Source organism: Rana temporaria, chromosome 8 (genome assembly GCF_905171775.1).
Source record: "Rana temporaria chromosome 8, aRanTem1.1, whole genome shotgun sequence".
Taxonomy (NCBI): domain Eukaryota; kingdom Metazoa; phylum Chordata; class Amphibia; order Anura; family Ranidae; genus Rana; species Rana temporaria.
In genome coordinates this window covers 179,213,759-179,241,677 of record NC_053496.1, presented here as the reverse complement: position 1 = coordinate 179,241,677, position 27,919 = coordinate 179,213,759, and the positions used below count along the sequence as shown (strand labels likewise).

Sequence of the window (27,919 nt, the reverse complement as noted above, 5' to 3'; positions counted from 1 at the left end):
GGGGTATGTTGTTGGCAGGGTTTTAGCATTGCTGGGGGGAATCTATTGTTCCTGGGACGGATCTGTTGTTGTTGGGGGGTCAATTGTTGCTGGAGAGATCTACTTTTAGATGGACCTTCTTCCACCTAATTTCTTGTATATATGACATTAGAGATGGACCTTCCTCCACCCAATTTCTTGGAAACAGAACATTAGAGATGGGCCTTCTTCCACCTCATTTCTTGTATATAGAACCTTAGAGATGGACTTTCCTCCCCCTCATTTCTTGGAAACAGAACATTAGAGATGGACCTTCTTCCACCTCATTTCCTGGATACAGAACATTAGAGATGGACCTTCCTACACCTCATTTCCTGGATACAGAACATTAGAGATGGACCTTCCTTCACCTCATTTCTTGGAAACAGAACATTAGAGATGGACCTTCCTCCACCTCATTTCCTGGATACAGAACATTAGAGATGGATCTTCTTCCACCTAATTTCTTGGAAATAGAACATTAGAGATGGACCTTCTTCCACCTCATTTCTTGGAAACAGAACATTAGAGATGGACCTTCTTCCACCTCATTTCTTGGAAACAGAACATTAGAGATGGACCTTCCTACACCTCATTTCTTGGAAACAGAACATTAGAGATGGACCTTCCTACACCTCATTTCTTGGAAACAGAACATTAGAGATGGACCTTCCTCCACCTCATTTCTTGGAAACAGAACCTTAGAGATGGACCTTCCTCCACCTCATTTCTATCAAAGTAAATTGCTTCCCAACGTCTTAAGCATAGAAAAGGACATGGGTCTGAGTGAGCTCTCTGGTGGCCCCCTTGCTGAGTGAAACATTTTCCACACTCTGAGAAAGAATGCTCATCCCCGTGACGTCTCTGGTGTCAAAGTCTTGTTTCAAAAATAAATCTTTCCCACACTTAAACATGAAAATAGAAGCTTATTTGTGTTAATTCCCTGGTTATAGAAGATTTGTTTCTAAACTAAACAGTTTTCCACACTCTGGACACGACTATGGTCTGTTCTCTGTGTGAAGTTTCTGGTGTCGAAGAAGTTTTCCTTTCTCAGAGAAAGATTTCCCGCACTCTGAACATGAATAGGGACTCTCACCTGTGTGAATTCTCTGATGTTTATGAAGTTTTTCTATCCGAATAAAACCTTCTCCGCACTCTGAACATGAATAAGGACGCTCCCCTGTGTGAATTCTCTGATGTATAAGAAGTACTTTTTTTTCAGTGTAACATTTCCCGCACACTGAACATAAAAAGGGACGGTCTCCTGTGTGACTTCTCTGGTGTATAAGAAGGTCTCCTTTCCTACGAAAACACTTCCCACACTCTGGACACGAATAAGGCTTTTCTCCTGTGTGAATTTTCTGGTGTCTAACAAGACTTCCTTTGTCACTGTAACGTTTCCCGCACTCTGGACATGAATAGGGGCGCTCACCTGTGTGAATTTTCATATGTTGATGAAGTCCTTCTCTACGAACGAAACATTTCCCGCACTCTGAACATGAATAAGGATGCACCCCTGTGTGAATCCTTTGGTGAATAAGAAGAACCTTTTTCTCTGTGAAACATTTCCCACACTCTGAACATAAATAGGGACGCTCCCCTGTGTGACATCTCTGGTGTGAAAGAAGGTCTGTTTTGCGAAGAAAACCTTTCCCACATTCTAGACATGAAAAAGGTCTCTTGTCGGTGTGACTTATCTGGTGTCTTTCAAGTATAGATTTCTCAGTGAAACTTTTCCCGCACTCTGTACATGAATAGGGACGCTCACCTGTGTGGCTTTTCTGATGTCTAAGAAGTTCTCCTTTGTGAATGAAACATTTCTCACATTCTATACACGAATAAGGACGCACATCCGTGTGAATTTTCTGGTGTGTAACAAGGCCTCCTTTATGAACAAAACTTTTCCCGCACTCTGAACACGAATATGGACGCTCCCCCGTGTGAGTTTTCTGATGTAGAAGAAGTTTTCCTTTTTGAATAAAAGATTTCCCGCAATCTGAACACGAATAGGGACGCTCACCCGTGTGAGTTTTCTGGTGTATATCAAGGCCTTCTTTACGAGTGAAAGATTTCCCGCACACTGAACACGCATAAGGACGCTCACCTGTGTGAGTTTTCTGGTGCACATTTAGGCCTTCTCTACGAGTGAAAGATTTCCCGCACACTGAACATGAATAAGGACGCTCGCCCGTGTGAACTTTCTGGTGTTTAGCAACGTTTTCTTTATGAGCGAAAGATTTCCCGCACTCTGTACATGAATAAGGACGCTCACCTGTGTGAATTCTAAGATGTGTAACAAGGGCTGCTTTATGCGTGAAGGATTTCCCGCACTCTGAACATGACATTGGACTCTCTCCGGTGGTAAGGCCTTGATGGCTGTAGGAAGATTCCCCGGGATTAGAAGGATCGGGTGACCTTCCCAAACTTGAATCCATAGTTGAGGTTACAATATGTGACCCATCAGAGGACTCCACTGATCTCTGTAAAGTCTGAGGAAGAACATTATCTCCGGGAAGGTTCAGGTCAATGTCGTAATCTGAAGATAAAATAAGACGTCCCTCGGAGATATTCCAGGCTCCGCCTCCATCTGTTGGGAAAAATTGAATTTTATTTATGGCTTACATTCTGAAATCAAATAGTTTACAGATCTGTCATGGAACTGGGTGCAACCATGACATAAAAATATTGAGTAATTTTTTTTTTAATTCTATGTTGTAATTAGCACACCATTATTCATATAATTTAGGTACATCGATGACCTTTTTACTGCCAGCAGGTAACGTTTCCAATTTTTTTCCCCGTATTGAAGGATGTATTTTATGTAATTGGAGGGAAAACTGTTTTTGTAACGGGAGGGCCCGTGGAACCCAGAATCCCTTGGAAAGTATGGGATACCATTGTTATAGCTCCCTATGCACCTCTTATGTCTAAATCACCCTGTGTCTATTGGGTCGATTCATACTGTTAGGAGGTGTCGCTGTCAACTCCAGCCACCTGTCTTGTCTGTTATAATGTAAATGAGCCTAGTGTGGCTTCTCTTTTACCCATTGTTGTCTGGGCTAATTAACCCTGCAATTGTGTGAAGGAGTTCTGTGTTGATTTGTGATAATGTTGATTGTGTCTTCTGAGCTACAAGACGGCAAGTCTGGCCTAAAGGCCATGTCTCTGAGTCATCTAGGCTGTCTAAAGGATTAGTAATTAGATAATGTTAATTAGTGTGACAGACTCACCCGGGACATCCTCTTATGTCTAAAATCATCCTATGTCCACTAGGGGCATAGGATGACTGAGAAATGATATCTTGGACTACCTGAGATGGGATTATTATGTAATTATTATCCACAATATAGTCCAGGATATCTGTAAAGAACTATTTACGGTTTGTTGATTCTGAACCCAACGGGTTAATTGTAAGAGTGACTCATTCATAATGTTGGGACACATACTGTTAGATGCTAATGTCCTCACCTTCAGCCATCTGTCTGTTCTCTGTGCTAATTGACCCTGCTATTGTGTGAAGATGTCCTGTGTTTACATTTATGACAATGTGTATTGTATAGCAGGTGAGCGAGGAGACGTGACGTCTACCCTGAAAGGTCATATCTATGAGCCACCTAGTCTGGGTAAATGGTTAGTTAATTAGCTCATGTTAATTTATGTTCTGGTTACCTCCACTTTAAACTGTATATAAGGTTGTATTCTTGGTTCTATTCAACACTCCATGTTCAGCAGACAAACAAGTCTCGTCTCGTTGTGTGCTTTTGAGCAGCTGGAATATCTGATATCTATATCCAGACTGATAGGAAGCGGTATATAACGGAAGCACTCAAGCGGAGTGTGGGACGTTCCGTTACAATTAGGTTTCGGGTTCACTTTGTATTGTCATCCTTGTGTATATATAGTGTCAGATCTCAAAATAAAGACTCTCATTCCTGCTTGACCCTCAACACGGACCTTCGTCTCATATTTGGGGGAGAATGATTCGTATGGGTTTCTTATTCGGCTGGTTGGAGTGTTCGGTAGCTGCCTTTGTGTTCGGGAATGGAATGTCCTAAACGACTTTAACCCCCCCCCTTTCATACTCGGGGTGTCATTACAGTTTTTATAGAAAGGGTTCTCTGCTGTAACAGCAATAAAATGAGGAGCAGTATTGCACAGAAACGTGTTCTAAATAACTGGAAGGGTTTAGAATTACACAAAACTATAAGAGACTACTACTATTTGTACCAAAAATTATTGTAGAACGTTGATCCAGGACAAATTGGGTTTCTGCTTTCTTCTGGATCGATTGCCTCTTGCAATTTTCTTTTCTTACCTGTTTTTTAGGTGAACTGGATGGACAAATGCTATATTTAAATAACACTTTACACTTGTAGAAGTAAAATGAAAATGTGAACTGTTTCTGCTTTTGGAGTTTATGACTTACTTGTGTCCTTATGTAGAGAAAATTCCTCCGGTTTACTTTTCATCATCATCTCCCCCTCCTCCATAGACTGCTGATCTCCACTCACCAACCTCTCTTCTTCTTCTTCCTCTTCTTCTTTAACCTCAATTTTGATGTCTTTAAATTCTTCATCCTAAACCCCCAAGATGATAGAATTCTTATTAAAAAATAACTCATGCCGCATACACGCGATCATTTTTCGGCTTGTAAAAAACAACGTTTTTTAAAAATGTCATTTAAAAATGATTGTGTGTGGGCTTCACATTATTTTTCGGCTTCTGAAAAACGAAAAAAAAAAAAAAAAATCGAACATGCTGCATTTTTTAACGACGTTTTAAACCATGTCGTTTTTCGGGTTGTAAAAAATGATCGTGTGTGGGCTAAAACGACGTGAAAAACCAGCCCATGCTCAGAAGCAAGTTATGAGACGGGAGCGCTCGTTCTGGTAAAACTAGCGTTCATAATGGAGTAAGCACATTCATCACGCTGTAACAGACAGAAAAGCGCAAATCGTCTTTTACTAACACAAAATCAGCAAAAGCAGCCCCAAGGGTGGCCCCATCCGCATGGAACTTCCCCTTTATAGTGCCGTCGTACGTCACCGCGCTAGAGCATTTTTTTAAAACGATCGTGTGCGGGCAACATCGTTTTAATAATGAAGTTGGAAAAAGGCCTAGTTAGACTTACCGGTGACGGTATTTCTAAGAGCCTTTCAGGACAACCTTGGAGAGAGAGCGCAGCTCCGCCTCTTCTGTAGGAAACACCCACAGGCTTTAAATCCCTCCTCTTCCACCATGGCTTCAGTTATTGTGTGGCCTCCGGCACTGGAAAACAAAGCACAGAGAACCACAACACCATGATAGATATATACTTTACTTTTTTATACACATTTAGGGAGGGAAATAGCGGTTGTCCTGAAAGGCTCTTAGAAATACCGTCACCGGTAAGTCTAACTAGGCCTTTCTCAAATCGCCTTTCAGGACAACCTTGGAGAGGATAACCAAGTAACTTACCCTAGGGTGGGACTACTGCCTGCAGTACCTTCCTGTCGAAGGCTTGATCTGCGGCCGACAGCAAGTCCAACCTGTAGTGCCGAATAAAAGTTGAGAAACTGGACCAAGTAGCAGCCTTACAGATCTGATCAGGCGTAGCACCGGCCCTTTCGGCCCAGGAAACTGCGGTTGACCTTGTAGAGTGAGCAGCGATCCCAGAAGGAGGAACTTCTCCTTTTGCTTGATAGGCTTCAGAAATTGCTTGTCTAAGCCATCTACCGAGCGTACTCTTAGAAGCTTTTTCCCCTTTACGGGAACCAGAGAATACCACAAAAAGAGCGTTTGATTTCCTGAACTCCTTGGTGACGGAAAGGAACTGTAACAGACATCTCCTTACATCCAGTGTATGGAAAGCTTCTTCTCCTGCATTAGCCGGAACTGAGGAAAATGTTGGTAGAATTATTTCTTGCGACCGATGGAAAGTTGAGGCCACTTTCGGTAGGAAGGCTGGATCCGTTTGAAGGACCACTCGGTCTGGCAAAACTCTAAGGAAGGGTTCCTTAATTGCTAGAGCTTGGAGCTCACTGATTCTCCTTGCTGATGTAATGGCAACTAAAAAAATTGTTTTGAGAACTAAACTTTTTAACGATGCACTCTGTAAAGGTTCAAACGGAGCTCCCGTGAGACCTTGCAAAACAATAGATAAGTCCCAACAAGGGAAAACTTTGAGGGCTATCGGTCTATTTCGAGCCAGAGCCCTAAAAAATCTAGAAATTAAAGTTTCTTTGGATAAAGATCTTTCAAGATAAACTGAGAGAGCCGCTACCTGTGTTTTCAGGGTGCTGGCGGCTAGACCTTTCTCCATTCCTTCATGGAGAAATTCCAGAACTGAAATAGTACTCTTGATTTCGAAACTTTTGGAAGAACACCAAGAGTTAAATTTCTTCCATACCTTGAGGTAGATGGACCTAGTTACCTCTTTTCTACTTGATAGTAGAGTTTTAACTACTTTATCAGAAAGTCCTTTAGATTTTAGAAGGTCTTCTTCAGAAACCAAGCAGTTAGATGTAGCCTGCTTGCTTCCGGATGGCACACAGAGCCCTGTGTCAATAGATCCTTCCTGTATGGTAATTTCCAGGGAGGTTTTGAGGCCAGGTTCAAAAGTGTTGCAAACCAAGGCCTTTTTGGCCAAAAAGGAGCGATCAGAAGCAAGTTGGTGTTCTCCTCCCTGAATTTCCTTAGGACCAGAGGGATTAGTGGAAAAGGGGGAAAGGCGTAACACAGCCGGTAATTCCATGGGTGTGCCAGGGCATCTATCCCCACTGCCTGATCCATTCTGTGAATTGAAAAGAATTCCTGGACCTTCGCATTTTGTTGACTTGAGAATAGGTCCACTTGGGGATGTCCCCATTCCTCCGATATTATATCGAACACCTCCTGGTTCAGACTCCATTCTGCTTCCACCACTCTTTTTCTGCTTAGCAGATCTGCTAGGAGATTTTGTGATCCCTTCAGGTGGACTGCCGATAGGGAGGCCACATTTATTTCTGCCCATGACAGAAGTTGATTGGCTAAGTCCATGAGCCCTTGGCTCCTGGTTCCCCCTTGCTTTAGCACATAGATCACTGCTGTCGTATTGTCTGACAGAATCTGTACATGATGTCCTTTGACCTCCTGTTGAAAAGCTATCAGACCCAAATGAATGGCTTTCAATTCTCGCCAATTTGACGATTTTCTTGCCTCTATTTTTGACCACTTGCCTTGAGCGGTTTGACCCTCCAGGTGGGCTCCCCAACCCCAGGAGCTTGCGTCGGTTGTTAGACGCTTGTCCAGGGGAAAAAACCATGGGAGACCCTTCGTTAGATTGGAAGGGTCCCTCCACCACCATAGTGCTTGTTTCACTTTCGTAGAAAGTCTGAAACGCTTCTCGAACGGCACCTGGTGTGACCAGACCTGCAAGATGTTTTTCTGAAGTGGTCTGGAATGCAGTCTTGCCCACTGAACTTGCCGGAATTGTAGCTGTAAGAAGGCCCAGAACTGACATAACTGTTCTGACTGGTACTGAAAGGTTCGTCTGGATCTGACCCACTGCTGAAAAGATTTTGTCTATCTTTTCCTGAGGCAGGAACACTTTTTGCACTACTGAGTTTAGGGTGTAGCCCAGAAACCTCATCTCCCGAGAGGGATCTAGATGCGATTTTTCTAAGTTCAAAATCCAACCTAGATTTTTGAGATGAGTCTGTGACGTTTGGAGGTTCGTCACAAGCTGATCCCTGGAATCTGCGAAGAATAATAGGTCGTCCAGGTATGGCACGACCGAGATCCCCCTCAGTTTTAGAGGCTCCAGGGCTTCCGCCATAATCTTTGTGAAAACTCTGGGGGAAGATGACAGGCCAAATGGTAGGGCCCTGAATTGGAGATGCCATACTGATGTTCCCAGATTGATGGCTAGGCGAAGGAACTTTTGGGAGGCTGGTGCTATTGGCACATGTAAATAGGCATCCCTTAGGTCCAGGGATGCCATGAAGCAACCTGGAGACAACAGTTTTGTGATGGAGTAAATTGTGTCCATACGGAAGTGTTTGTACCGTATTGATCTGTTCAGGATCTTTAGATTCAGAATCAACCGGTATTTGCCTGAAGGTTTTTTTACAAGAAATATATGGGAATAAAACCCCCGACCCTCCTGCTGTTTCGGGACCTGGACAATGACTTCTTGTTGAATCAGATCCTGTAAAAGGTTCATCATGGCCGAAGCCTTTTCTTGGTCTCTTGGAAGGGCTGTAATGTAAAACCTGCTTGGCGGACATTCCGAGAATTCCAGTTTGTAACCTTGTGAAATGATGTTCTTCACGAAAGGACTTGTGGATATTTGACTCCACTGAGGGAGAAAGGATGACAGTCTTCCCCCTACTGGAGTAGTTACGTCATTTGTCTTTAGGGTTTTGATCTGGAGGAGATCTGAAGAGAACCCCACCTCTTCCCCTACCCTTTTGAGGAATCCAACGTTTTTTGTTGACATCTTCTCTATTTTTGTAGGGTTGTTGAACAGCACGAAAATTCTTTTTAAACGTCTGTTTCTTCTTGGCTGGGAAAGCCTTCTTTTTATCGGCCGTTCTATCTAAGACTGTTTCCAGGTCTGGCCCAAAAAGAAAATCCCCTGAAAAAGGGATGCCACAAAGTTTAATCTTTGAGGCTGTATCCCCTGACCACGTTTTTAGCCAGACTGCACGCCTAGCTGAATTGACAAGTGCTGAGGATCTGGCTGCCATTTTAATTGATTCGGCTGATGCATCAGCCATGTATTTAATTGCATTAAGGATTAGAGGAAAGGAGTCTAAAAGGTCTTTCCTATGGGTGCCTGCTTCAATGTGGCCCTTCAGTTTCTCTACCCAGCATTCCAGGTTTCTTGCTACCACCGTGGAAGCCATGGCTGGTTTAAGGCTGGCGGATGCGGAGTCCCAAGCTTTTTTAAGGAGAGCATCTGCTCTTTTGTCCATCGCATCTTTCAAGACCCCCATGTCTTCAAAGGCCAGATCTGTCCTTCTAGAAACCTGTGAAAAGGCAGCATCCACTCTGGGTTTCTTATTCCAAACCTCAGTTTCTTTGTTTTCAAAGGGAAATCTTCTCTTAAGAGATTTAGGAAGGAAGGGACCTTTTTCAGGGTCTTTCCATTCTTTCTTAACTGTGTCAGATAACACTTTATGGACAGGAAAAACTCTATGTTTGGAGTCATCCATACCCTGGTACATTTTATCATGGACTGATAGTTGTACTCTTTCCTCCTGAATGTCAAGGGTAGTGTAGATTGCACCTAAAAGTTCATCCACATCCTCCAGGGATAATTTATATTTAGAGGTTCTGCCTGCATCCTCTTCTTCCTCTTCCTCAGAGTCTACAAGTGAGGGAAGAGTACTTGTCCCCTCATCCCCAGAGTCCACCACTACCGGCCTGGAGGTGGAAGCTCTTGGGCTTGCTGGTGGTTGCTGGGGCTCAGTATGGACCGCACTCTGCACTAGCATGGATTTCACTGAACTAAGTGAGTCCGAGAGTTCCTTGACAGATGAAAATAATTCTTTAATTTGTTGAGAAGATTCCTCTTCAACTATGTCTTTAATACATGATCTACACATGGCTTTCTGCCAAGAGTCTCTCAAAGGGTTTTTACAGGAAGGACATTTCCTTTGGCTTGGTGGATTTGCTGGTTTAGATTTACTAGCAGTTTTCTCCTGAAACGAGAAATTAAACTGACTTAAATTAAAGCTCTCTTAGCTACGCAAGGGAAACCACCACCGTGCTAATACCACCACCAGAGTGAAAAAAAAAAAAAAAAATGTCCCCTTTAAGAAGAAAGATAGAACATAGCAACCACCAGAGTTTCTGCTAGATGGCCCAGCATAGGCTTCCATCAGAGCAGAGCAGGCTCCCATAAGGAGGAAAACAACCAAACACAATAGAAAGCCCATAAGGATAAGAATAAAGGCACCAATGTACCCCTCTTACCTGGGCCTGACCGGTGCTGACGGCGCCTGCATCCGCCATCGCTGTAACTCTTTCCTCCATTGCAGAGAGACAGCTGTAGAGGAAAACGCTGGGCTTTTGAATTTCCCGGGCTCCGCGTCATCAGTAGGAGCCGGAAACGGAAGCGCCGGTCAGAGAACCCGCCCTCCAGTCCCTGCGTTCCAGGCGCCAGGAGCCACGAGCGCCACGCCTCCACAGGAAACGCCGCGTCGCCGGCGTGACGTCACCCGCCAGACCGGGACCCGGAACCGACATGCAGGACATGTTTCTTGAAAGAAACGGTACCTGCCCGACCACCGGGGTCAAAACCTGCGGACTCCGGGCACCAGACGCAGCGTCCCCTATGGATCCTAAAGCTCCCGTGAGCAGGCGAGACCAGAGGACTCCGGAGCATCCCCCCTTAAAGGTACAGCGGAGGAGCTGGGATGGTTCAGTCACCACCTTACAAAAAAGGTAAAACAATGAGGGAAAAGCCTGTCTCCAGCCTTGGAGAGAACGCAGCTCCCTGGCTCCAACCTGATGCTTCCACCATGGCGGAGGAAACACAATAACTGAAGCCATGGTGGAAGAGGAGGGATTTAAAGCCTGTGGGTGTTTCCTACAGAAGAGGCGGAGCTGCGCTCTCTCTCCAAGGTTGTCCTGAAAGGCGATTTGAGAAAACTATGTTTTTTCTAGATGCTGAAAAACGTCGTTTTTTACAAGCTGTAAAATTATCGTGTGTACGCGGCATCACAAAGAATAATGTCTCATAATTTAGGTCTTAATGCTCAGTCTGACGTCTTTCAGTTCTTCGCCCTAAACCCCAAAGTTCATAGAATCGGTACTGCCAATAAGAGATTACATGAGAATTATTTTGAAGACTTTTTGTCCAGCCTAATCTAGCTGATCATTCTCTATATAGTTGTGATGTTCCTGGGTGGAATCCCGGGAATACAGAGGACCTCCCTCTTCCATAGACTGCTGATCTCCACTCACCGTCTCTTCTTCTTCCTCCTCTTTTACCTCAACTTTGAGGTCTTCCAGTTCTTCAATCTAAAGCCAGATGATGACAGAATACATTTTAAAAACTAAACAAGATAAAACAATCGGAGAAGGTACTTTGTAAGACAAATCATATTTTTCCCCCAATCCGATCTGAATAACCATTTGTGTAACATTAAGGGTCTAACCTTGACCCTGGCCAAAGATGGCTCGTCTCTCACTCCTTGCCCCCCTTTGTAAACGGCCCCCATGACATTGTGGAATCTCAGCATGGGTTTCAGAAACCGTAATTTGAACCTATCAGGCACCCTCCCCTGTCTACTCTCCCTCACAAGGATGCTTTCTCATTTCTTTTACGTCTGCGAGGCGGGTCTGAGCTCCTGTAAAAAGCCCATCCTAGTGTTACACAGGGATAATGTTGTTTGACGTTGCGCCGTCGTAAGCCCTTTCAGAATCTGGGCCTCGGTTCCCTCCTTCCACCTTAACCAGTACATTTTTCTTCCTACCTTTTGTCTTGCTCAAAAACATTTCAAGGAATTTTTTGTGTCTGGAGGTGGTACAATCAGAGTCTCTGCATCCCAGACTTGCATGGCTGTTGTCTTTTGTTTTGTTTGTTTACTTTGTGGATGTTCAGGCCTCGTTTCATTTTAATGTTGGGCGTAAGGTGATTTAAGCTGCTCCCTGACATTTATAAAAACCCTCTTTTGACCCAATATAACACGGGCCTGTCAATTTTTGTTCCCATGTTGCCCACCCCTGCTTTTAGAAATCCCATGGTCTAATGCCGCTTACACACGATCTGACTTTTCATCGGACAAGCCTCTGTCGGAATTAGAGAAATAGAGAACCTGCTCTCTATTTATGTCCGCCGGAAATTCCCACAGAAAAAGTATGATGGGGCATACACACGGCCGGAAAATCTGACAAAAAGTTCCCATCTGACTTTTTCTGTCGGAAATTCCGACCGTGCGTACGCGGCATAAGACTAAGATCCTGTGTCCTGTTATATACTCAAGACTTACCTTTTATTGTCGTTTTCTTGGAGTACATTACATTACAGCTTGTTAAGAAACTAAGAGTGGCAGAGGTTATGCTAGGGCTGTCTTTACATCTTTGCTTGACATTGTCCAATCATCTTAAGGTTGCTGCAAAACCCATGGCCTAAAACTAAGATCTAAGTCCTGTGATGTACGTCAAGGAAAGTCAAAAATCCTTTATATTCAGTCCCATCTACCTCCTGATTGTGAGAGGTATTGGGATCTTCCTTTGTTAAATCCCAGGAATACAGAGCACACCCCTCCTCCATAGACTGCTCCACTCACCAGCATCTCTTCTTCTTCCTCTTTAACCTCAATTTTGATGTCTTTCCGTTCTTCACCCTAAATATGACAGAATACATTTATAAAAACATATATAGGAAACTCCTCGCATAGTTAAAAATACATTGTTAGATCTACATGCTCAGTCCCACCTACCTGATGATGGTGGGGGATGGTGTGACCTTCCTGTGTGGAATCCCGGGAATACAGAGGACGGGGACATCTCTCTGGTGGGTTCCCATTACTGGATCCATCTGTAGGAAACACACACACTGACTGAATACATTGTTTCTATGTGTTTATCAGATGATGGGGGGTCTAGGTGGAGCCTCCGTACTGCTCTCTCCTTTACAATAAAGTCTCCTCTTACCCGGTGATGTGAGGGGCGGCTGATTCTCCATCATGACGTCCTTGTAGAGATCCTTGTGTCCTTCTAAATACTCCCACTCCTCCATGGAGAAATAGACAGTGATATCCTGACACCTTATAGGAACCTGACACACACAATGATACAGTCACCATCCAGACACATCCCTTGTCTGTTACAAGTATTTAACAGATGCTCTAACCCTTTCAGTCTAAAGTGGGCTTTTATGAGGACTATTACCTGATAAATACTGTATTATATAGGGCACCATACATGTTTACTATATAGTGCTGACCATGTATGATGGAGGATCTGTAGACATGACATTGTTCTGTGTGCACAGTCCTTCTGCTGCCTTCATTAGAACTTGTACTGTAGTTCAGTCGTTTTCCTCCCCGTATCCTGATCCAGAGAAGACATGGTGTCCATTATCTCACAGTGTTTAGAGCCAACAACCCCGAGACAGCTTTATGGAGGCTGGATAAATGGTTTTACATTTAGGATGTATCCGGTCTATAAACCAGAGGCTCTGGATGGACAGTTGGATAAATAGCTCTATATTTAGGATGTATCTGGTCTATAAACCAGAGGCTCTGGATGGACAGTTGGATAAATGGCCCTATATTCAGGATGTATCCGGTCTATAAAAAAAAAAAAAAAAAAAAAAATTGGATTTTGTACGTTTGCCCACTGACAAAGAAATGATCAGTCTATAATTGTAATGTCAGAAGATCAACAAAAATACCCAGAAAAGGGCATTTCAAAAAAGTTATAAATAGATGAGTGAACACCATACCCACTGGAAAACATGGAGGTGGAAACATTATGCTTTGGGGGTGTTTTTCTGCTATGGGGACAGGACAACTTCACCACATCAAAAGGGACAATGGACGGGGCCACGCACCATCAAATCTTGGGTAAGAACCTCCTTTCCTCAGCCAGGGCATTGAAAATGGGCCATGGATGGGTATTCCAGCATGATAATGACCCAAAACATGGCCAAGGCAACAAAGGAGTGACTGAAGAAAAAGCACATTAAGGTCCTGGACTGGCCTAGCCAGTCTCCAGACCTTAATCCCATAGAAAATATGTGGAGGGAGCTGAAGGTTCGAGTTACCAAACGTCAGCCTTGAAACCTTAATGACTTGGTGAGGATCTGCAAAGAGCAGTGGGCAATTGAGTACTGTCTGTGATACTTTTTTTATTTGCACTAACATACAATTTTTAGGACAAGTTTTCAGGTAATGTCCCCTTCTTCAAGGTCTCAGCAGTACTGTTTCTGAATGGTAAAAAAAACTAGCATAGTTAGTGAGATAAGACTTAGGGAGATCAATAGACTGGGGGGGGGGGGGTGATAGTCACAGAGTGGGTCATAGAACTTTTGGATAATGAGTTAGGAAACCCATTATCTAAAATTTAGCCCATTATTTTTTGTGTCAAATAGAAGCAGTGGCGACGCTATGGGGGGGGGGGGTGCAGCCCACACCCGCCAGATGGTGACAACAGGCCTGGATTGACACAGGGCACCGCGGCTCCCTCTTTCCCTTCTGCTATCCCCTCAGCTGCACGGGAATGTGCGAGGAGGGTGGGGGAGGAGGGAGCGAGACAGAGACACTGACAGACAGGGTTAGGGTGCCCCGGGTCCGGCTGTCTCACACACCCCCACACTCGCACCTCTCTTTGGGGCTGCAGGAACTGGACTATAGCCGCCTCCTCCTCTGCTCTGACGTTCACGTACACAGGCCAGGGGGAAGAGCGGGGAGGGACACTTGCCTTACCAGGTCTGTAATAACAGGAGTTTTGGAAGGGGGGAGGGGGTTCTGGGCAGTAATGGAGGGATTTTAGGGAGGGGGGGTTAGAGGATATGTGCTGGGGGTGCTTTGCTTTGTGTTAGAGAGAACCTGTGATAAAAGATCCCCACCCCAAAACACCCCCTAGCACAAATCTTTTAACCCTCCCAAATCAAAGATCCCACCCCAACTCCATCATTCCCCCTGATCCTATCCCAGCTCCATCCTTTCCCCCCCAATCCCATCCCAGTTCCATCTATTCCCCCCGATCATATCCCAGCTCCATTCACTACCCCGATCTCATCCCAGCTCAATCCACCACCCTGATCCCATCCCGGCTCCATCCACCACCCTGATCCCATCCAGGCTCCATCCATTCCCCCCGATCCTATCCCAGCTCCATCCACACCCCGATCCTATTCTGGCTCCATCCACCACCCTAATCCTATTTTGGCTCCATCCACCACCACACTCCCATCCCAGCTCCATCCATCCCCCTGATCCCATCCCAGCTCTATCCACTACCCCAATCCCACCCTGGCTCTATCCACGATGTCCCACAGGTGTGCAGAAATTGTCTTCTTTATGTTCCTTGATGGTATGTCTGTGCAAATTCATCCTCACTTGCAACTTCTGTCCTGTTTCACCAACATAAGATCCTTTCCTACACCTTTTGCATTGTTACAATAGCAATATTCATTCACTATTGTAACACGCCTGGGTGGGCTTGGTTCGCATTCTATATTTTTAAAAGCCTTTTAGAGCCTCTGGCTCTAATCAGGTGCGCCCTTAATGGATGGACCGCCCCTTCTTTGCTTCCATTATTTCTGACTTCATAATCAGAATGAAGTTTCCTGCTGATTAGTTTATTTCTGAGTTTGGGTGGTTGTCTCAAAGCCAATATTTGGGGTCGTTTGAATGTTGTTGTTTTTTTGTTAGAGTTTCACCCTCTTGTTATAATGGGTTGTAAATCTTTTATTATCGTTCTTATCCCTTCTAGGGTTGGATTGTATGTGGTGACTAGAGGTACACGGTTATTTATTTATTTTTCTCTTTGTATTGGAGATTTTTTTTCTTCAGATTTTCAAGGTGGTGTTTATGCTGTTTGTTGATGGTTTTGTCTTTGTGACCTTTCTTACGTACAAAATCAGCAGGGGGACAAATACTTTTTTCCCTCACCGTATGTGTAGCACAGAGGATAAATGAACATGTCAGAAGAGGACAGACATGACGGGGAGGGAGTTACTGGGTGTAAATATTAAATAATATCTTACCTCCTCTGCTACCATTTACAACAATGTCTCCTCTCTACATCCTCCCGACTCACCTCTCACCCGGAACTTCCTGTCTGCATTCGATCACTTCCTGTATATGCTTACATTACTTCCTGTACATGCTTCACATCACTTCCTGTATATGTATCACATCACTTCCTGTTTGTTCTGTTCACTGACAATAAGTGAGATCACCGCATCGTAGAGGATTTAAAAACGTCAGCCTTTGTTGCTTTTTATTATTGTAGTGTAACAACTGCTTTTTATGGTTATAATTGCTCCTTGGAAGAAAAATGAAGAAATAATATATTTGTGTAGCCCTGGTTAGTGACCCCTTGAGCTAGTGCCGTAACGGGCAGTGGGGGCGGCGGCTTGTGATGGGGGTGTCCTCCACAGCCGGAGCCCGAGGTGAGCTGTTGCTGGGGGGGGGGGGGGGGTTGGCATGCTGTCTGCCACCCAGTCACACCTGAGCCGCCCAGAGCTGGTGTGATAAAGAGGAGTGTTGTGTTTCCGGAGCCCTGAGCTAGTCTGATATGGGGGTGGGGTCACAGTAGCTGCATATGACGGGCACAGTGGCGGAATTTGTTGGGACACAGTGGCAGAATTTGTTGGGGCACAGTGGCGGCATTTGATGGGAAAAGTAGCTGCATTTAATGGGGCACAAGTGGCTGCATTTGACGGGCACAGTTGCTGCATTTGATGGTAACAGTGGCGGCATTTGTTGGGGCACAGTGGCAGCATTTGTTGGGGCACAGTGGCAGCATTTGATGGACACAGTGGCTGCATTTGATGAGGCACAAGTGGCTGCATATGATGGGGCACAGTGGCTGCATTTGATGGGGCACAGTGGTTGCATTTGATGGGGCACAAGTGGCTGCATATGATGGTAACAGTGGCGGCATTACATGGGGCACAGTGGTGGCATTTGATGAGGCACAGTGGCTGCATTTGATGGGGCACAGTGGCTGCATTTGATGGGGCACAACTCTGCTGAGAGCTGTCATTGGTTGCTAGGACCGCCAGCATGCTAGCAACCAATTATGGGAAGGGGGCCTTAGTTACTGTATATCTCCCACAACATGACCCGGTTTGTCTCCATCTCGGGTACAAAACTACCCATGTGTAGAACTGGATATTCTCTACTATTAGAAAATGAATGGGTGACTCTCAATGATCGGAGTACATTTATGTTGGTTAAAAAAAAGAAAAAAATTCTCAAGAGAATACTGTAAAGGTGTAGAGCTCTCTTTTTTATTTTGGAGAACTGGAATAACTAATAAACAATAATAATAATAATCTTATATAACTGAAGCAAAAACACACATCAAATTTTCTAATTATTAATACATTAGCTGGACCAATGAAAACCCAGCTTTTCCAGTAAGGTTAAAAAAAAAACAGAAAAATCATTGATGTTCAACAGCTAATACTGTGTTTCCCCGAAAATAAGACCTAGCGTTTTTTCCCAGGAGGGCTTCAATATAAGCCCTACCCCGAAAATTAGCCCTACCCCAAAAATAAGCCCTAGTGTTATTTTCTGGGAGGGCTGCAACATAAGCCCTACCCCGAAAATAAGCCCTAGTTTAAAATGCTTGTAAAATCCTACAATCCACTCTATCACAGTAGTATCTAATATACAATGTGTGTGTTTCTGTAATATAATTGCGGGGAGGAGAGGTCCGGCGGGTCACAGAAGCGCAGAGCGGCGCTATAATGAAGTTATTTGGCACAATTATATTACAGAAACACACACATTGTACATGGATCAGGAAAAATGCTTTTTTTTTATGCATCTTTTCTGTACTATAAAGTCTGTATTTTTGTATATCAAACTGCTTTTATATTCCTTGCTCAAAATGGTCGCTAACAGCACCCCTCCTCCCATCGAGTGAAAAATGTGTAACTAAGATGGCGCATCCACCCAGGACTATACCCAAGATGATGACAACTAGATCCTGGAGGAAGTTCCCCTTACATGACCATGACCAATCAAAAGCTACAAGTATCTAGATACAAGTCCAAAGGAGAAAGATTTGCTGTCCAAGGCCCTCGACTTTGGAACACTTTACCAACCTCCATTCGGTTGGAGGAGAACCACTTGGCCTTTAGGAGAAAGATCAAAACCCATCTCTTTTGAGGTCAAAGGAGAAATGGTCAAACAAGCGCCCAGAGGCGATTCAGTTCGCATGTGTAGCGCTATATACGTTTTTCACTCACTCACTCACGCTATGCTAATGATGCACTTGCTCACAGCACTAGTCGCTCACCTATGAAACCCCATGCGTCCAGAAGCAATAAAGGAAGTAACACATATCTGAGCATGGCTTCGGTGTGGTTCTTCTTGTGCATGCGCTAAATCATATAGGCTGTAATATAGTAAATTATAAGATTTTACAAGCATTTTAACCCAGTTCACACTGGGGATTCCTGACAGGCAGTGAGGGAGAGGGGGAGAGAAGACCACACATTACATAGTAAGACCTACCCTGAAAATAAGCCCTACTGTGTCTTTTGTTGCCAAAATTAATATAAGACCCGGGCTTATTTTCGGTAGCAACTATGAAAAGGTTCCTTGGTGGAAGACAAATCCTCAATGGATTGGATGTTCTGGCATTTCATTGCCTAAATATACACAAGAGATGGACTCAAGCGTGTTCGGGATCCCCCCTGCCCAATCCCGCCAGGAAGCCGACATGTCTAATCACAGGCATTGAGACAATTCCCGATCTGTGCAGCTGGTGGGATCCCGAACACGCTCAAGCCCGTTCCTAATATACACTATATTGCCAAAAGTATTGGGACACCCCTCCAGATCATTGGATTCAGAGGTTCCATTCACCTACATGGCCTAAAAAGAGATAAAACAGATCTCACCGTCTTGCATTAGAATAAGCCTCGTACATAGATATCCAAAAGCAGGGATATTCAAAGATGTCATCCACCAGAGGGGATAGTTCTAGTAGTCTTATATAAATAATTTAGAAATGGCTAGCTCTGTTTGGAAACTACTCAGTTACGATTTTTGATCTACTTGTGCTAGCAGAGCTAGCCATCTCTAAATTATTCATGTACAGACTACTGGAACTAGCCCCTCTGTTGGATGATCTCTTTGAATATCCCTGCTATTGGATATCTATGTATGAGGCTTATTCTACTGCAAGACAGTGAGATCCGTTTTCTCTTTTGCTATCTTTGAACGCATCCTGATGAAGCCCAACGGTGAAACGCGTTGACGCACAAGGGCTCACTGTATACTTTGCATCATTTTTATATGATTTTTAATCTACTTTTGAATGCTCTGTTCATACCATGTACTTTTTTCAATAAACACTGTAATATTTTTCTCTATTTCTCCATTGTTTTCTATGCCTCTAAAGTCCGATCCAGGGCTACTTTTCAAGTGCCTCCTTTTTTTGGACCTTCTTCCACCTCATTTCTTGAAAACAGAACATTAGAGATGGACCTTCACCTAATTTCTTGGAATCAGAACATGAGAGATGGACCTTCTTCCACCACATATCTTGGACACAGAACATTAGAGATGGATCTTCTTCCACCTCATTTCCTGGATACAGAACATTAGAGATGGACCTTCTTCTCCCTCATTTCTTGGAAACAGAACATTAGAGATGGACCTTCTTCCACCTCATTTCTTGGAAACAGAACCCTCTGCCGCGTACACATGATCGGAACTTCCGTTGGAAAAACCTTGGATGGTTTTTCCGACCGAATTTCACTCAAACTTGGCTTGCATACACACAGTCACACAAATCCTGTTGGAAATTCCGACCGTCAAGAACGCAGTGACATACAAGACGTACGTCGAGCCGAGATCAATGAAGTTCAATAGGCAGTTCGGCTCTTCTGCTTGATTCCGAGCATGCATGTTTTTATTGCGCGTCGGAATTGCATACAGACAATTGGAATTTCCGACAATAACTTTTCCCGTCGGAAAAACAGCTCTCAAACTTTTCGTGGTTCGAATTTCCGACAGTAAAAGTCAGATGGAGCCTACACATGGTCGTAATTTCTGACGAAAAGCTCACATCAAACTTTTCTTGTTGGAAATTCCGACCCCGTGTACGCGGCATTGGAGATGGACCTTCTTCCACCGAATTTCTTGGAAACAGAACATTAGAGATGGACCTTCCTCCACCTCATTTCTTGGAAACAGAACATTAGAGATGGACCTTCTTCCACCTCATTTCCTGGATACAGAACATTAGAGATGGACCTTCTTCCACCTCATTTCTTGGAAACAGAACATTAGAGATGGACCTTCTTCCCCCTCATTTCTTGGAAACAGAACATTAGAGATGGACCTTCTTCCACCTCTTTCTTGGAAACAGAACATTAGAGATGGACCTTCCTCCACCTCTTTCTTGGAAACAGAACATTAGAGATGGACCTTCTTCCCCCTCATTTCTTGTAAACAGAACATTAGAGATGGACCTTCTTCCACCTCTTTCTTGGAAACAGAACATTAGAGATGGACCTTGTTCTGCCTCATTTCTTGGAAACAGAACATTAGAGATGGACCTTCTTCCACCTAATTTCTTTTAAAGTGAATTGCTTCCCAACGTCTGAAGCATAGAAAAGAACATGGGTCCGAGTGAGCTCTCTGGTGGTCCCCTTGCTGAATGAAACATTTTCCACACTCTGTGAAAGAATGCTCATCCCTGTGACGTCTCTGGTGTCAATGTCTTATTTCAAAAATAAACATTTCCCACACTCAAATATGAAAATAGAAGCTTATTTGTGTTAATTCCCTGGTAATAGAAGATTTTTTTCTTAAAAAAAAAATGGTCTGTTCTCTGTGTGAATTTTCTGGTGTTGAAGAAGTTTTCTTTTCTCTGTGAAACTTTTCCCGCACTCTGAACACGAATAAGGCTTTTCTTCCAAATGAATTCTTTGGTGATTGAGAAGAACTTTTTTCTCAGTGAAAGATTTCCCGCACTCTGAACACGAATAGGGATTCTCACCTGTGTGAATTCTCTTATGTTTGTGAAGCAGTTCTATCCGAATAAAACATTCCCCGCACTCTGAACATGAATAAGGCTTTTCTCCTGTGTGAATTCTTTGGTGTATAAGAAGTACTTTTTTCTCAGTGAAACATTTCCCGCACTCTGTGCATAAAAAGGGACGCTCTCCCGTGTGACTTCTCTCGTGTCTAATGAGGTCGTCTTTCCTAAGAAAACATTTCCCACACTCTGGACATGAATGAGGTTTTTCTCCTGTGTGAATTTTCTGGTGATTAAGAAGGTGTCCTTTCTCAGTGAAAGATTTCCCGCACTCTGAACATGAATAGGGGGCCTCACCTGTGTGAATTCTTTGATGTTTATGTAGCTGTTCTATCCAAATAAAACGTTCTCCACACTCTGAACATGAATAGGGACATTCACCCGTGTGAATTCTTTGGTGTCTAAGAAGTACTTTTTTATTAGTGTAACATTTCCCGCACTCTGTACATATAAAGGGACGTTCGCCTGTGTGACTTCTCTGGTGTCCAGGAAGGTCTTCTTTCCTACTAAAACACTTCCCACACTCTGGACATGAATAAGGCTTTTCTCCTGTGTGAGTTCCCTGGTGTCTAAAAAGCTTTCCTTTCGCACTGAAACATTTCCCGCACTCTGGACATGAATAGGGGCGCTCGCCTGTGTGAGTTTTCAAATGTTGATAAAGTCCTGCTTTCTGACCAAAACGTTTCCCGCACTCTGAACATGAATAAGGGTGCGCCCCTGTGTGACTTCTTTGGTGAATAAGAAGAACTTTTTTGCCACTGAAACATTTCCCACACTCTGAACATAAATAGGGGCGCTCCCCTGTGTGACATCTCTGGTGTATAAGGAGGTCGGCTTTCCGAAGAAAACCTTTCCCACATTCTGTACATGAAAAAGGTTTCTCGTCAGTGTGTGTTTTCTGGTGTCTTTCAAGTTTTGATTTCTCAGTGAAACTTTTCCCGCACTCTGAACATGAATAGGGGCGCTCACCTGTGTGGCTTTTCTGATGTATAAGAAGTTCTCCTTTGTAAATGAAACGTTTCTCACATTCTAAACATGAATAAGGACGCACATCCGTGTGAATTTTCTGGTGTGAAATAAGGCCTCTTTTCAGAACGAAAGTTTTCCCACACTCTGAACATGAATAAGGACGCTCACCTTTGTGAGCTTTCTGGTGTGCATTTAGGTTTTTTTTATGACTGAAAGATTTCCCGCACTCTGAACATGAATAAGGACGCTCACCTGTGTGAACTCTCTGATGTTTCGCAAAGTCTCCTTTATGAGTGAAAGATTTCCCGCACTCTGAACATGAATAAGGACACTCACCCGTGTGAGTTTTCTGGTGTACATTTAGGCTATCTTTACGAGTGAAAGATTTCCCGCACTCTGAACATGAATAAGGACGCTCACCCGTGTGAGTTGTCTGGTGTACATCTAGACGTTCTTTACGAGTGAAAGATTTCCCGCACTCTGAACATGAATAGGGACGCTCACCCATGTGAACTCTCTGATGTTTAGCAAGGTCTTCTTTTTGAACGAAAGATTTCCCGCACTCTGAACATGAATAAGGACACTCACCCATGTGAGTTTTCTGGTGTACATTTAGTCTATCTTTACGAGCGAAAGATTTCCCGCACTCTGTACATGAATAAGGACGCTCCCCTGTGTGAGTTCTCTGATGTTTAGCAAAGTCTCCTTTATGAGTGAAGGATTTCCCGCACTCTGAACATGACATTGGACTCTCTCCGGTGGTAAGGCCTTGATGGCTGTAGGAAGATTCCCCGGGATTAGAAGGATCGGGTAACCTTCCCAAACTTAAATCCATAGTTGAGTTTACAATATGTGATCCATCAGAGGACTCCATTGATCTCTGTATAGTCTGAGGAAGGACATTATCTCCGGGAGGGTTCGGGTCAATGTCGTAACCTGAAGATAAAAAAAAACGTCCCTCGGAGATATTCCAGGCTCCGCCTCCATCTGTTGGGAAAAATAGAATTTTATCAGCCTTTTATTTATGGCTTACACTCAGAAATCAAACAGTTTACAGATCGAAAATGGAACTGGGTGCAACCATGACATAAAATATATATATATAATCCGGATAAAGGATAAAATATCACCAAATCATAGAAGAGGACATTGTTTTGGTGAAGAACAAAGATGGACCTTCTTCCACCTCATTGGAAACAGAGCCTTAGAGATGGACCTTCTCATTTTTTTTTTAAAACAGCCCACTGTGCAATCGGCCCAACGGGAAACTTCCGGTAGTCCCGATGGCCAGTCCATCCCTGTTTCTTGGAAACAGAATATTGGAGATGGATCTTCTTCCACTAATTTCTTGTAAATGGAACGTTAGAGATGGATGGATCTTCACCTAATTTTGAGGAAACAGAACATTAGAGATGTTCTGTTTCCTCAAAATTAGGTGAAGATCCATCTCTAATGATCTGTTTCCAAGAAATGAGGTGGAAGAAGGTCCATCTCTAGTGATCTGTTTCCTCGAAATTAGGTGAAGGTCCATTAGAGATGGACCTTCCTCCACCTCATTTCTTGGAAACGTAACGTTAGAGATGGAACTTCCTCCACCTCATTTCTTGGAAACAGGATAACAGTGATGGACCTTTCTGATGGTATACATGAGTAATGGTCAACTTACTAGGTACTAGGGGGACTAACATTACCAAAAGGCGACACATAATATTTAGTGTATGTAAAGCTTCAGAACACGAGCATAATCCGTTCCAGAAGAATGCTCGTAATCCAAAGTACTCACATATCAAAGCGAGTTTTCCCATTGAAGTTAATGGAAACGAAAACAATTTGTTCCGCACTGACTTCAATGGGATGCAATACCGAATGTGGCCAGAGGTGGGGGGCGCCAGAGAGCGCCAAAAACAGGCGAAAAGGCCCGAGGACACTTCGGCTCGGCCCCTGCGCCCCCGTACCTCAGGCCAAATGAGGTACCGCAGGCCAATTTAGCTTGAATTCTGCTTGAGTGTTTATTACTTACTTCTGTTGATATGTAGGGAAGATTCCTCCTGTTTACTTTCCATAATCATCTCCCCCTCCTCCATAGACTGTTGATCTCCACTCACCAACCTCTCTTCTTCTTCCTCTTTAATCTCAACTTTGATGTATTTCAGTTCTTCACCCTAAACCCCAACAATTATAAGGTTTAGCATCTAGAATCGGTACTGCCAATAAGAGTTTACATGAGAATTGTATCTTATAGAATTATTTTGAAGACCTTATCTACCTGATCATTCTCTGTATAGGTGTGATGTTCCTGGGTGGAATCCCGGGAATACAGAGGACCTCCCTCCTCCATAGACTGCTGATCTCCACTCACCAACGTCTCTTCTACTTCTTCTTTATACTCAACTTTGATGACTTTCAGTTCTTCATTCTAAACCCCAAAGATGAGAGAATATTTAGTAAAAAGGAACTTACAAAGAATAATGTTGTCTCATAATTTAGAAGACATTTTAGGTCTTCATTCTCAGTCTGTCTTTAAGTTCTTCACCCTAAACCCCAAAGATAAGGTATAGTATCTAGAATGGGTCCTGCCAATAAGAGATTACATGAGAATTGTATCTCATATACCGTATATACTCGAGTATAAGCCGAGTTTTTCAGCACATTTTTTTTGTGCTGAAAATGCCCCCCTCGGCTTATACTCGAGTCACCCTTTTGCGCCTGATCTTCTGGAATTTTGGGACCCGGTACTGGCCGGCCGTAGGTCCCCTGGACCCCAAACTTGCCACACATGTAGCCCCACGCTTTCTCTATAGGTGTGCAAAGATTGTTGTCCGGGAGACCTACGGCCGAGGAGTACCAATTTTTCAAAGCCTAGCACCCCTTCCATCATCCCTTAGTCAATTATAAACTGAAAAAACCTCAATGAGAGTGGGATTTTCAAGGCAACAAATATAAAGCAAAAAAAATTTCATAAAAAAGTATAAATTTATTACAAAACATATATATAATAGAAAAACGTTCTCAATAATGAGACAAAGATCATTATAAAAACAATCTAAATGATATTGTCCGTAAAAACATGCCTGTAATCAGCAAGCTGTAGGCATGCAAGACAGATAGTCTGACGTGTTTCGAATGTGTGACATTCTTCTTCAGGGTAATTTACAGTATCAGGTTTTTTCCCTTAAGAAGTATGTGTATCAATGTCTCAGGATGCACATCTCACCGATTCCCCAATCATAATGTTTACTTTCGGCACCAGGCATTTAAAAGAGGCTCACCATCCCTCCGAACCATAGGGGGGCAGAATGAAAAAATTCAATAAGACGGCATTTAAACTCCTCTCATCATATCATGTTTCCATTGAGAAAATCCCAGAAGATATCCGTGTAAGGACCCATATATCCCAAAACCGGGCCAATGGGAAAGCAATAGATGTCTTTGTTGATGGAGGCAGAGAATGACATTTTTTTGCTTTATATTTGTTGCCTTGAAAATCCCACTCTCATTGAGGTTTTTTCAGTTTATAAACATTTCAAGGACATTTCTACTGTCTGGAGGAGGTACAATCGGATTCTCCCTTTGTCATTTCTGAGAGTCACCGTAGGAGACATTCTTCCTCTCGTTACACTATTGCCAGGTGGATTGGACCAATCATCATTCAAACCTATAGCCCAAGGCATATGGTTCCACCCTTCCCTGCAAAGGCATACTCTACCAAATCTGTTTGTGCTTCATGGGCTTTTCTCGGACATCCCAGATCTGCAAGGCTGCTGTATTTTGTTAAGTTTTACCTGGTGGATGTTCAGGCCTCGTTTCATTTTAATGTTGGGCATAAGGTGATTTAAGCTGCTCCCTGACTTTTATAAATACCGTATTTATCGGGGTATTGCACGCACCCCTAAAGTGGACCTGCATTCCTGTAAAAAAAATACATTTTAGTACTTACAGTTTTGGTGTCTTGCGCGGCGTCCATCGGTGGCCTCGTCGGGTCCGGCGTCCGTCTGCGGCTTCGGGTGTCCTCTTTGTCGGGTCTGGCGTCCTTCTGCGGGTCCTCCCTGCTCGATCCCCGCGCCGAGTTTGAACACTGCACCGGCATATACCGAGCGCAGGACACTCGGGTATAGTCAGGCAGGCTTGGCCACTCTCGCGCTCACGTACAGGACGTGAGCGCGAGAGGAGCCGAGCCTGCCCGACTATACATATCGAGCACCCACGATTTTGCCCTGATTTTCAGGGCAAAAAAGTGTGCGGTATACGCCGATAAATACGGTACCCTCTTTTGACCCAATATTACACGGGCCTGTCAATTTTTTTTCCACTTTTCCCACCCCTGCTTTTGGAAATGGCATGGTCCAAGACTAAGCTCTTGTGTCCTGTTATGTACTCAGGACTTACCTTTAATGTCGATTTCTTGGAGTACATTACAGCTTGGTACCAAATAGAGGCTTGCTAGGAGTGGCAGAGGTTATGTTAGGGATGTCCTTACATCTTTGGTTGATATTGCCCAATTATTTTAAGGTAGCTTCATAACACATGGCCTAAAACTAAAATCTAATGCCGCGTACACACGATGGGAAATTATGACAAGAAAAGTTTGTTGTAAGCGTTTGGTCGGAAATTCCGACCGTGTGTAAGCTCCACCTGACTTTTTCTGTCGGAATTTCCGCCAACAAAAATTTGAGAGCTGGTTCTCAAATTTTCCCACAAGAAAAGTTCTTGTTGGAAATTCAGATCATCTGTATGCAATTCCGACGCACCAAAACACACGCATGCTCTGAATCAATTAAACGCATGCTCAGAATCATTAAACTTTGTTTTTCTCGGCTCGTTGTAGTGTTGTTCGTCACCGCGTTCTTGACGATCGGAATTTTGTGTGACCGCGTTGTATGCAAGACAAGTTTGAGCCAAAATTCCTTCGGAAAAAAAATCCACGGTTTTCTTGTCGGATTTTCTGATCGGGTGTACGCGGCATTAGTCCTGTGATGTACTTTAAGGAAAGTGAAAAATCTTTTTTAAGGTCTACATATTCGGTCCAATCTACCTGAAGATGCTGAGAGGTATTGGGATCTCCCTGTGTGAAATACCATGAATACAGGGGACAACCCTTTTCCATAGACTCATGATCTCCACTCACCATTTCTTCTTCTTCCTCTTTAACCTCAACATTGATGTCTTTCGGTTCTTCTTCCTAAACCCAAAAGGCAACACAGTAAATTTATAATACTATATAAAAGAATGTTATCTTGTAGCTTAAAATTATATTTTTAGGTCTACATGCTTAGTCCCACCTACCTGATGATGGTGGGGGATGGTGTGATCTTCCTGTGTGGAATCCCGGGAATACAGAGGATGGGGACATCTCTCTGGTGGGTTCCCATTACTGGATCCATCTGTAGGAAACACACACACTGACTGAATACATTGGCCCAGATTCAGCTAGAATTTGCCCCTTATTTACGGAGGCACAGGGCAGCGTTTTTGCCCTGCGCCCCCGCAAATTATCTGCGCTGCGCGCGATTCACGGAGCAGTGGCGCTCCGTAAATTGCGTGTGCGCTCTTTAAAATTGCCCTGCGTAAGGGCGCCTAATGTAAATGATCCCGTAGGGGGCGGGAATCATTTAAATTAGGCGCGCTCCCGCGCCGAGCGTAGAGCGCATGCTCCGTCGGGAAACTTTCCCGACGTGCATTGCGGCAAATGACGTCGCAAGGACGTCATTTGCTTCAAAGTGAACGTGAATGGCGTCCAGCGCCATTCACGAATCACTTACGCAAACGACGTGAAATTCAAATTTCACGACGCGGGAACGGCGTGTATACTTTAGCATTGGCTGCCCCTACTATGAGAAGGGGCAGCCTTACGCTAAAGACGCCGTACGGAAACTCCGTAACTTGCGTACGCAGGGCCCGCGCAACATTGTGAATCGGTGTTAGTATGCAATTTGCATACTATACACTGAGCACAATGGGAGCACCCCCTAGCGGTCATCGCAAGAATGCAGCCTAAAATCTGCGTGGCATAAGAGCCTTATGCCACGCAGATTTTAGGCTGCAGTCGGCGTTACGATGTTCCTGAATCAGGAGCATTCGTAACGCCGGAGCAAGTAAGCAATTGCGCTGTGTAACCTATGGTTACGCAGGCGCAATTGCTTCTTGAATCTGGGCCAGTGTTTCTATGCGTTTATCAGATGATGGGGGATCTAGGTGGAGCCTCCGTACTGCTCTCTCCTTTACA

The 27,919-nt window shown here is 43.9% G+C and overlaps 3 protein-coding genes across 3 annotated transcripts in view; all 3 read right to left on the bottom strand.

Annotated features, from left to right (window-relative positions):
• LOC120909801 (zinc finger protein 721-like) overlaps window positions 1-24,334 on the bottom strand; it is a 53,114-nt gene extending 28,780 nt beyond the window's left edge. The window contains exon 1 of the mRNA XM_040321531.1: window positions 23,963-24,334. Coding sequence (XP_040177465.1) covers window positions 23,963-24,034 — 72 coding nt within the window. The 5' untranslated portion in view covers window positions 24,035-24,334. The remainder of the gene's footprint in view (window positions 1-23,962) is intronic.
• LOC120910546 (zinc finger protein 850-like) overlaps window positions 1-27,919 on the bottom strand; it is a 1,103,195-nt gene that overhangs the window by 359,098 nt on the left and 716,178 nt on the right.
• On the bottom strand, window positions 507-23,799 carry LOC120910195 (zinc finger protein 585A-like). The gene is made up of 3 exons (XM_040322079.1): window positions 23,717-23,799; window positions 20,526-22,683; window positions 507-2,379 (listed from the first exon to the last, which is right to left on the bottom strand). The coding sequence occupies exons 1-3, from the start codon at window positions 23,778-23,780 to the stop codon at window positions 1,017-1,019; spliced, it is 3,585 nt and encodes a 1,194-aa protein (XP_040178013.1). The 5' UTR covers window positions 23,781-23,799; the 3' UTR covers window positions 507-1,016.